General features: G+C 45.2%; 1 protein-coding gene across 13 annotated transcripts in view; it reads right to left on the reverse strand.

Annotated features, from left to right (window-relative positions):
• PAN3 (poly(A) specific ribonuclease subunit PAN3) overlaps window positions 1–7,293 on the reverse strand; it is a 122,862-nt gene extending 115,569 nt beyond the window's left edge. For 8 of the 13 annotated variants that reach the window (XR_006060977.1, XR_006060976.2, XM_042254852.1 and 5 more), the window contains exon 1: window positions 6,023–6,606. Coding sequence is in view for 6 of the 13 variants with exons in the window: in XM_042254852.1 (XP_042110786.1) it covers window positions 6,023–6,479 (457 nt within the window). In the remaining 7 variants the exon portion in view is untranslated. Of the gene's footprint in view, window positions 1–1,896; window positions 5,699–6,022; window positions 6,607–7,210 lie in introns of those variants that run through there. The other 5 variants (XM_060394475.1, XM_060394473.1, XM_060394474.1 and 2 more) reach the window with 3 other exon arrangements.
• Between the last annotated feature and the right edge of the window lie 3,242 nt (window positions 7,294–10,535).

Consider the following 10,535-nt stretch of genomic DNA (forward strand, 5'->3'; position numbering starts at 1 on the left):
CATGTACTCCATACCCCATTCTCATATTCTACGAAGAAATATATTTCCACATGGACTAAATTACTACCCTAAGTTCAAAGTTACTTAAGACAGAGTACTAAAAAAAAAAACAAAAAAAACTAATTCTCAGGACCCCCAGTCCAACAGTAATTCCTATACAATGAAAGGAGGAGCAAATACTGTATGTTATGAATTTGTTGACAACTATATGACAACAAGCTTCCCACGTGGCTCAACGGTACAGAATCCACCTGACAATGCAGGAGACATGCATTTGATCCCTGGGTCAGGAAGATCCCCTGGAGGAGGAAATGGCAATCCACTCCAGTATTCTTGCCTGGAAAATCCCAGGGATAGACGACCCTGGCAGGCTACAGTCCATGGCTCATGAAGAGTCAGACATGACTGAGCAATTGAGCAAACACTGATCGCAAATGACAACAGTGCATAAAACAAGAATTTTATCATATTCCTTTGTATAACTTCAGCTCATAAATTACTTTATAAAAACAGAACATAAAGTTAATATGGAAAAACAAAAGTAATACTGGGAAATACTGCTACAAAACTTGAGTGTGTATATGTACGCCCATGCTATGTACTTAACTGTCTCCCCCTAAATTCTCATACTGAAACCTTAACCCTCAATGTGAGTGTATGTGGAGATTGGGCCCTTAGGAGTAGTTAAGGTTACACACAAAACTAATAATAATGATTAACCCTGGGCAATGAGATCAGTTTAACTTTATACACTGCTGTTCCAGTGAAAATTTTTACCAAAAAAGTTTATTAAAAACTAAATAAATTCAACCCTAAAATAAATAAATTTCTAAAATATTTCTAGGTACCATATACATTCATACCTTTGCACACAAAAGCAGATATGCCTACAGAACAGCAAACAACAACAACAAAAAAGATATGGCAGTGGAAGCATGGAATCCTAACCACTGGGCAAACAGGGAATTCCCTATAGAACATTCCTGAAATGACAAAATTATAGAAATGGAGGGCAAATTAGTGGTTGCCAGGGATTTGAAGGAAGGTGACAAAAAGGCCTCTTGAGGGTGACAGAGCTGCTCCATGTCCTGACTGTGCTGGCAGGTGTGAAAACACACACACAATAAAACTCCACAGAACTCAGTTATACACGTGTACACACACGCACAAGTAAGACTCAGAAAATCCTGAAAAGGTTAAGTGGATTGTGCCAATCAGTGTGGCTGTGACACTGCACTGCGGTTCTACAAGGTGCTGCCCCTGGGAGATGGGGATGGGACAGCAGGCTCTTTCTGCATTATTTCTTACAACTGCACCCGACTCTACAATTATCTCAAAATAGAAAGTTAATTTAAAAAGAGAAAAATCCTATAAAAGGACAAAAATAGATGTTTTGGCCATCATTTAGCTTCTTAGAGTCATTTCAAATGCAGTTTCATGGAAAGAAGTGTTTACTCACTAACTGAATCTTACTGAGACATTAGTACAACCCTCTCTGAGTACTCTTCATAAAGTTCTAAGCTTTCCTCATAAAACTTCTCAAGATCTAATTTTATCTTATACACATACCTGTATTCCCCACTAGAATGTAACCTCCACAGGACAGACTTCTGTTTGATTCAATGTTGTATTCCTATCACCCTGATCAAAACTTGCCACTTTGCAAGCACCATATTAAAGGAGTGAAATCAATGGTATTATAAAGTCTTTTGTTATCTACTTTGTGTACTGTCGAATAAAAATGTGTTAACCTATACGAGCTCTCCTAATGGCAAATTCCCAGTACTCACTCCTCTGTGAGCTGATTCAGGTTTGTGGGGTGAAAAGTATAATTCTGACTTAAACAAAAACAGTCTTGCCATACACTCCAAAGTTTGCATATGAACTTCAACTTACCCCCTACTTTCTGCCATTTGGACAGACAGCCACAGTTCAATCATCTGCAGCTATTTTACTGGTCTTGAAAATATACTCTCAAAAACTGGGAGGTGAAAAAATGTACACGCTAACTGTAGACTTATTACTAATACTCAACTAACAGCAGCAACTAACCCTGACCCCTCACTATGTGCCAGATAACGCTCTGACAGGGTTATATTCAAGCCTGTCACAACTCTGAATTAGGTATTACTATTACCTCCAAGTTTTAAAATAAGAAAAATAGAGGCTTAAAAGTTAAAAACTCAAGATCACAAAGTAGACAGGAGAGCCAGGTCCACCTTAGATGTGCCTTATGCCAGAGCCTTCACTACTAATTAAATTAGCAGAACTGAAAATAAATCTATTGGGTTTCAATTAAAGTAACATATATAAAATACAAATACTGAGCTGCTAAAAACTGAGTATCTTGACAATGAAAAGTCTAGCTGGCTGAGAATATTAGAATCACATCATTAAAAGGTCAAGAATCAGCAACTCAATTAAACCACCAAATCAAACCACACTGAACCTTTAGAAGATTCGAATTCCAAAAGAAATATGAAATGTCTAACACTTTAAAAAAGAGTAATAAATAAACTGTTATTTTCCCAACAATCCTGAATGCCAGAATATATTCACTAACATACTGCCAGGTCAACCAAAGAGCTGGAAGTGTAATACTTCTGTACAGATAAAAAGTAGGCAACAAATGAAAGTACAGTTCCTTTACAAGACTGACACACCACTGCAACCAAGCATACTAAAAAAAAAAAGCCTTTCTGCTTCAGTTTTCCAAAGCTTGCAAAGTAAGGATAAAATTTCCTCTTGCATTTACCTCTCAAGTTTTCACACAATCTGAAACACTACCAAAACAATTCAAGTACTTAAAGCAAGAGTCAAAAACTCAAAGGCCAAGAGGAGCCAGGCATATAAGTTAACCTAGTCAGTAATAAGGCAAAAATGGAGTCTTGCCCAGCCCACACACCTAATTCTAATATAGAAAAGCGTTGCCCTTCAAAGAAAGTCAGAAATTTGTAGTTTACTGTTAAACCTGATTATTTAAATGTTGTCAACTAATTCAGTTATAATCCAACACATGCAAATTAAAAACATCAAATTATATCATAAATTTTAGGCACCAAAATGGCTAAAATTATAAGATGGCTAATATCAAGTGCTGGGGAGAACGTGAAGCAACTTGAAACAACCTGAACTCTCATAGCCCGCTAGACGTAATGTAAATGTGATACAATCTCTTCAGAAAACTATCTGAAGTCATCTACTTAGAGCTGAACATACGCATGTCCTATTTTAAGTCTGAAATTCCACTCCTAACATAAATTCATAGACTTGAACCAAAAAACATATTCAAGAATGTTCAAAACAGTGCTCTTCCTAATAAACAAAAGTTGGAAACGTACCATCACCCACTAACAGCAAAATGAGGATATAAAATGAGGCACATTCATTTAATGTGTAATACCAGGCAAGAATGAGACTAAGAGGTTGCTCCCACATAACTGATCTTACAAATATGTTTAAAGAAGAGGCCCACAATGTTCTTATAGAGCTCAAAAAAAAAAAAAAAAGTGAAAAATGAATCAACAATGTAGTTCATGAAGTCAGTGGTTAGCTCTGGGAAAGGAGTGACTGGCAAAGGGTAGGAAGAGCAGAACTTCTGCAGGTCCTGATTGAGTTCTATTTCCTGATCTGAGTACTGTTATGAGCTGTTTTCATCTTGTGAAAATTCCAAATTTTATGGTCTATATATTGTTCCATATGTGTGTACACTTCAACAAAAACTTTAAAACACACACACACAGCTCCAAGATACCCAAGGAGCCCAAACAAAGTATTTCTACAGGTGGACCCGGCTTATCAGAGCAGATATGTCTGACATCCCAGGCTCAAGAAATAGTCCACATTCTTACACCTACCTAAAGAAGAGCAAAGGAAACAAAGTAAAAGCAATATAAAACTGTGTCAGTGACTCTACCTGATCAAGTCAACAACTAACAAAATTTAAATTTCTCCTAATAACACCTCTCAGAATGTGTCCTCCCTTTTAATTGCCTCATACATTTACCAAATCAAGTATCTCATAAAATAGAGTATAACACAGCCAGAAGTAGAAACTAGATCAAAAATTAAATAATAAAGTGTAAAAAATTCAACGCAAGCATTAAATCACCAACACAATCCTGTTCCCTGATTCCTGAACAACCTAACTTAACTGGCCACTCACTGATAGGAGACAATTTTATCTCACCCAAAGGAGTCACAATCTAGACCACCCGAAGAAGCCTACAGCAGACAAGAGGAGCCTTGGGCTTCACCCAGTTGAGTTAAAGCAAGTCCCACAGAATCCAACTACATATTGCAGCTACTTAATCAAGTAACTATTAAATGACTAAACGTTGACTTCAAAATGCCTTCATAGCACTAACTGCCTGTCCTCTCAAGAACCTATCTCCCAAAGACGTTTGGTTCCTGAGATATGAAATGGTCCCCACCTTTGAGTCATTGCTAGTATTTCTCCTCCATCTCCAACCTCACCTGTTTACAGCCTGTCCTAACTTTAATGTCCCAAATCTACCACATCTGTGTATTAGAAAATCCTAGAAATACCACATATTAAATTGAATACCTCCGTTTTTTTTAACATGCCTCTTTCTGTAGGTAACAAAACCACTGTTCCGTTTCTCTGCTTACTAATCAAACATAACGAATTAATCTGAGCCACAACTCAATACATCCAGCAAACTTACCTAGAAAATGCTAAGTTGCTGCTCCAACGTGATAAAATTCCACCAATAAAGTAACCATTCTGACAAAACATTTTAAGTTACAAATTATTCTTAGCATTATCACCCTCACCAAATACATCTGCGCTGAAGTCAGACCCGTCAGAGCAAAAGAAACAATCTTTAAAACACACACTAACACATACACCCATCTCTAAGAAGGCACTTAATAACCCTCACAGAGCAAATAACTGCTAAAGCATCAAGCCAAATACTTAAGACCATTTACAGTTTAAAAAAAAAAGTTCTGACATCCAAGTTAAGCAGCCTATCGAATGAGTTTCAAATCTTGTAACTTTTTAAAATTCCCAAAGAAGTAGGATTTTCCCACTTGGTTTAGAAATGCTCAATACACTCAGAAACAAGGAAAAACTCGACACACCTCTACTTTTCAAGGGCAACCTTTTGTAAACCAGATTACACTTTTAGGCTTATTATTAGAACTGCAAACTCCACTCAGTAACGACGAACTAGTTACAAGGTTAACAGAAGACGAGTGAAAAAAGGCCCGCTGCCCTATGAGAGCCGAATTCGAGGGCTCAGTCGCACACAAATGAGCGCGGCTCATGGCGTGGCACATTTCCGAGGCTCCGAGCTGAGGGTTCTCTGGATACAAAGTAGTAGAAGACAAGCAATACACCTCCGGACACCCTGCAGACTCCCGCCAGCTTTCAAGAAAACTGCGGAAATGCAAGTTTGGGTGAAATCCCGACTCAGACCAAGCACGCGAGAGACGGCTGCTTGTCGGTTCGCTCCCGATTCCTTAGAAAGCATTTCCTGCCTGGAAAACCTCTCTCCCAGAAGCCTTGCACATATACACACACAAGAAAAAAAGAAAAAAAAAAAACTTTTTCCGCTCTTCCAACCCTCTCCTGGAAGCCGCGGAGGCCGCCCCGACCGGCACACACCCACCAGGGGACCCCTCCGCTCGGCCCGGGGCGCGCGCGCACACACTCACAGGTGCCGGCAAACCCAGCCCCTTTCCACACCCCCCGGAAGCGACACCCCCATCTCCCGCACGCCGCGGCCCATCCCCCGTCCTTCCCGCCCCCACCCACACCCCCGCCCCCCCAAAAGTCCACCGCCCAGCGTTCCCGGGGAGCCGGCCGGCCCTCGCCGCCCGAACGGGCCAAGAGCTATGGGGAGGGGAGGCAGGAAGACGGAAGGAGGCCCCAGGCCCCGGGCGTAGGCCTCTCGGAGCGCTGAGGGAGACGAAAGCTGAGGGGAGAGGGGGGACCCCGCGGGCCAGGCTCCGGCGCCCCCTGCCCCCAAGCCCCCCGCCCCCGGGCCACACTCACTTGCCAGCCGCGGCCCGTCGAGGACCCCACTGTTGCCACCTCCGCCTCCGCCGGCTCCGGGCCCGGGGCCCCCCAGGTCCGGCTTCTTGGGCCCCGCGGGCGGCCCGGCTCCTCCGGCCGGGACCGCTCCGGGCGGGAAGCCGGCCCCGGGCGCGCCCGCCAGAGCCAGGGGGACGCTGTTGCTATGGAGGCCGAGGCCCGGCGCGGCCCCAGCAGCTGGGTCCTCATGCAGGAACTGACACTCCTCCCCGTAGAAGCACGTCTTATCCTTGGCGTAGTAGCGGCAGTACTTCAGCTTCACCCCCGCCGCTGCCGCCGCCGCCGCCGCCGCCGCCCCGCCGGGGACGCCCCCGACCCCCGGCGGGGCCACCGCCACTACCGCCGCGGCCGCCGCCAGCGAGGAGGACGCGGAGGAGGCGGCGGCCGAGGGGGGCGGGAGGCCGCCGCCACTGTTCATGGCAACGCCGCAGCCTCGTCTTCCGCCGCCGCCACCATAGACTGGGGAGGGAGGGACGGCGCTGCCGGGGGGCCGGAGAAAAGCCCGGGCGGGCGGGTCTGTCCCGCTGCGGGAGCCGGAGCCGCCCGGGGAGGGGGGGAGGGGAGGGGAGAGGGGAGGGAGGAGGGGGCAGGAGGGAGGGGCGGGGAGGGGGAGAGCCGGGAGTCTCTCTCACTCACTCTCGCCTTCTGTTTTCTTAAAGGGGCCGCGCGCGGGACGACGGGGTGGGCGCGCGGGCCCTCTGACAGGGACTTCGAGGGCGCGGGCTCGGGGAGTAGGGGGTGGGGGGGGTAGCAGCGGCGGCAGCGAACGGGCTGGGAGGACGGAGGGGCCGGTTTATTTTTAAATTCTGCCTCCACTCGCTCTCTCGCGCTCTGGTTCCTCCGAGTTGTTTATTCCCTTTTCCTCTTCCTGAGACGGCCGTCGCCGCTGCGCCTGCGCGCCGGCCCGCGGGGGCTTGTGGGTAGCGGGAGCGCCAACGGGGGAGGGGGAGTCCTGGCCGGGCGTCGGTTGGACGGGCGGGCGGTGGGCGGTCGGCGTCGGAGCGGGCTGGGGGCGCGTTCTCACGAGGCGACAGGCCTTCCCGCTTTCGTTTGTCCTCTTACTTGTAAAGCCAGAGCGTCATTTCTTAATTGAAACGACGAAATTTACGGAATGTGATGGTTATTTCTTGGGGGGCGGGGGGGTCGCACCTGAGGCCGGAGCCCAAACCCTGGTTCTGCTGGGAGAGGAGCTCCGTCCGTTCGTCTCACTTCCGCGCCTTCTCTTTTCCCCCACCCTCCTCTTTTTTTTTTTTTTTTTTTGGCCCCTTCCAGCTGAGGGTGAGGAGAGCTGCAGAAATGATTGCCTAAAACTCCTGGGCCTTTTATCAAAAAAAAAAACTGGAAGCAAAGGAGGTTGACTTAGGCAAACCCCCAGCTGAGTACAGCACCTGTTTTCTCTATTTATATTACTGAAAGCCTACAGTAAAATATTATGGAAAAAAAATAAGATGCCACCTGGGGACAGCGCAGCAGAGGCATCCCCTGAACGTTTCAGTTCTACCTACGCCCGGGGTTCTTTTCTCCAGTCTAGTCTTGATTCGAAATTCATTTTCAAAGGATAGGGTTTTTCGCGCACCCATTGCTAATGTTATGCTCCGCTGTATTTTAAAAAAAAAAAAAAAGTTTGCAAGAGTTTTTAAAGAGTTGCTATGAAGGGAAAGTAGTATTTTAGTTTTTCTCCTGTGCAGTCGATTTTCTCAAAAGACAGTTGGAAGGGAGGGGAGACGTTTGTCGGCGGTATTTGTGGCAAACAGAAGAAGGAAGAGAAGCCAGTGTACCACAGTGCAGAAGGAGCAGGGGTTGGGGAATGGATTCCATAACCCACAAACGGGTAAACCTGGTGATATGCCTTAGCTAAACGAGAAACAATATTGTATTAAAACATGTTTTAATACATGTTTAAAAACATTTTCACATGTATGTCTGTTCAACAAATGCTTATTAATGCCTGTTATGTGTACCAGGAACTGAGCTCAGAGCTGGGGAAGCAAAAGTAAACAAGAGGCATTCTTTACTGAGTTTGAGATGGTTTGTTTATCCCCTGGTTGGAGAGACACATGGTACACAGGCGATTACAAACCTGTGTGTTAAGTACTAACCTTATCACATTAGCTATTAGAGTGTGGGCTTTCTGGAGAAAAGCTGATACCTTATTAGCAGGAAAGGAGAACATATGCTTTGAATTGGGACATATCTGAGTTTGTAATCCACTGCCTACACTTAACAGCTGTGTTACTTGAGGTAAGTTGCTTCACTTCTCTGTGCCTTATCTATAAACCAGCTAAGAATGGTTAGTTGGTCACTTGATAATGGATAAACTAATAGTGTATATAAAGTATCCAGTGCTTAGTAAGGATTGAGTAGATTGTAGCTATTTCTCTTGGTACAGTAGTATTACTGCTACTAGTAGCCCTTGTGTAAGAGCGCAGGAAGGAGCTTTGCAGGCAAAGGGAACAGCATGAGATAAAGGCCCAGAGGTGAAAAAGAGCTTAGGTTGTTAGAATGGTGATAGTGGAGAATTGAGTTGGGGCGGGATCATAGACTCCTTCGAAGGCACAGGAAAGGACTAGACATTTTTCTTGAGGACAATAGAAAGTTATTCAATTCAGTCGGTCAGTGATAGCCGACTCTTTGCTACCCCATGAATTGCAGCACGCCAGGCCTCCCTGTCCATCACCAACTCCGGGAGTTCACTCAAAACTCATGTCCATCGTGTCAGTGATGCCATCCAGCCATCTCATCCCCTGTCGTCCCCTTCTCCTCCTGCCCCCAATCCCTCCCAGCATCAGAGTCTTACAGGGTTTTAAAAAGTCAAGTAATGGCATAATCAAATTTCCCTTTAGAAAAAAAATTGACTCATAAGAACTATATGATGAAAGTAAAGAAGATGAAAGTGAAGTCGCTCTGTCGTGTCTGACTCTTTGTGACCCCATGGACTGTAGCCCACCAGGCTTCTCTGTCCATGGGATTTTCCAGGCAGGAATACTGGAGTGGGTCGCCATTTCCTTCTCCAGGGGATCTTCCCTACCCAGGAATTGAACCCGGGTCTCCCGCATTGCGGGCAGACACTACCATCTGAGCCACCAGGGAAGCCCAAAGAAGATGAGTTACCACCATTCTATTGATGAACAAACTGAAGGTCTAGAGTTACATGATGTTACCAGCTTGTAAGGTGCTTCCCTGGTGGCTCAGTGGGAGAGAACCCGCCTGCCAATACAGGAGATAGGGGTTCAATCCCTGGCTTGGAAGATCCCCTAGAGAAGAAAGTGGCAACCCACTCCAATATTTTTGCCTGGAGAATCCTTTGGACAGAGGAGCCTAGCAGGCTACAGTCTATGGGGTTACAAAGAGTTGAACACAACTTAGCAGCTAAACAACAGCCACAAACAGCTAGTAAATTGCAAAGCCAGGACTTGTGTTCATGCCTTCCAATTACAAAAGATGTGCTCTTTCCACTACATATTTGACCATTTCTAAATGATTGTATCTGTGGATGGCTAAGAGAAGTATCAATGGAGAGAAAACAGATTCATTAAATTCATACCATATCAAGCATATCTTTCAGATAAGCCTTTGTTGAGAATCTACTGTATACAATGTACCACGCAGGTTCTGTGCTAGGCGCTGATACACAGAGGTGTATAGGATACATCCTTCGTCCTCAAGAGTTACTGGGGCCATGAGAGAAATGCCAAAGGTAGAGCAAGTCACCCCTCAATACCATGTTTGACAGTTTCCTATATTAAATCCCTGTGAACAAGATGGAGGAAAGTAGGCTGCAATGCTATGGTTGGGAGACTTCAGTGCTCTTTGATTAGTCAGTCAAAATGTTGAAAAAGCTGGCTCTGGAGCTCATTGAACAATATCCAGAAAGTATTGATAAGTTGACCACATATCAACATGGTCTTTACTGACCTCCTTTGGAGTCTGTTTTTAACCTATTTTTATGAAAAAAACGTTATCAACTACCTAGATGAAGAAATACATGGCAAATTTAGCAGATCTGCAATGTGTTGGGAGACCAGTGGAAATTAGATCCATTCAGTCATGTGTGACTCTTTGCAGCTTCGTGGACTGCAGCACACCAGGCCTCCCTGTCCATCACCAACTCCCGGAGTTTACTCAAACTCATGTCCATTGAGTCAGTGATGCCATCCAACCATCTCATCCTCTGTCTTCCCGTTCTCCTGCCTTCAATCTTTCCCAGCATCAGGGGCTTTTCAAATGAGTCAGCTCTTCGCATCAGTTGGCCAAAGGTTTGGAGTTTCAGCTTCAACATCAGACATTCCAATGAATATTCAGGACTGATCTCCTTTAGGATGGACTGTTGGATCTTCTTGCAGTCCAAGAGACTCTCAAGAGTCTTCTCCAACACCACAGTTCAAAAGCATCAATTCTTTGACTCTCACCTTTCTTTATAGTCCAAATCTCACATCCATACATGACTACTGGAAAAACCATAGCCTTGACTAGA

The sequence above is a fragment of the Ovis aries genome, chromosome 10 (genome assembly GCF_016772045.2).
Source record: "Ovis aries strain OAR_USU_Benz2616 breed Rambouillet chromosome 10, ARS-UI_Ramb_v3.0, whole genome shotgun sequence".
Lineage (NCBI taxonomy): Eukaryota > Metazoa > Chordata > Mammalia > Artiodactyla > Bovidae > Ovis > Ovis aries.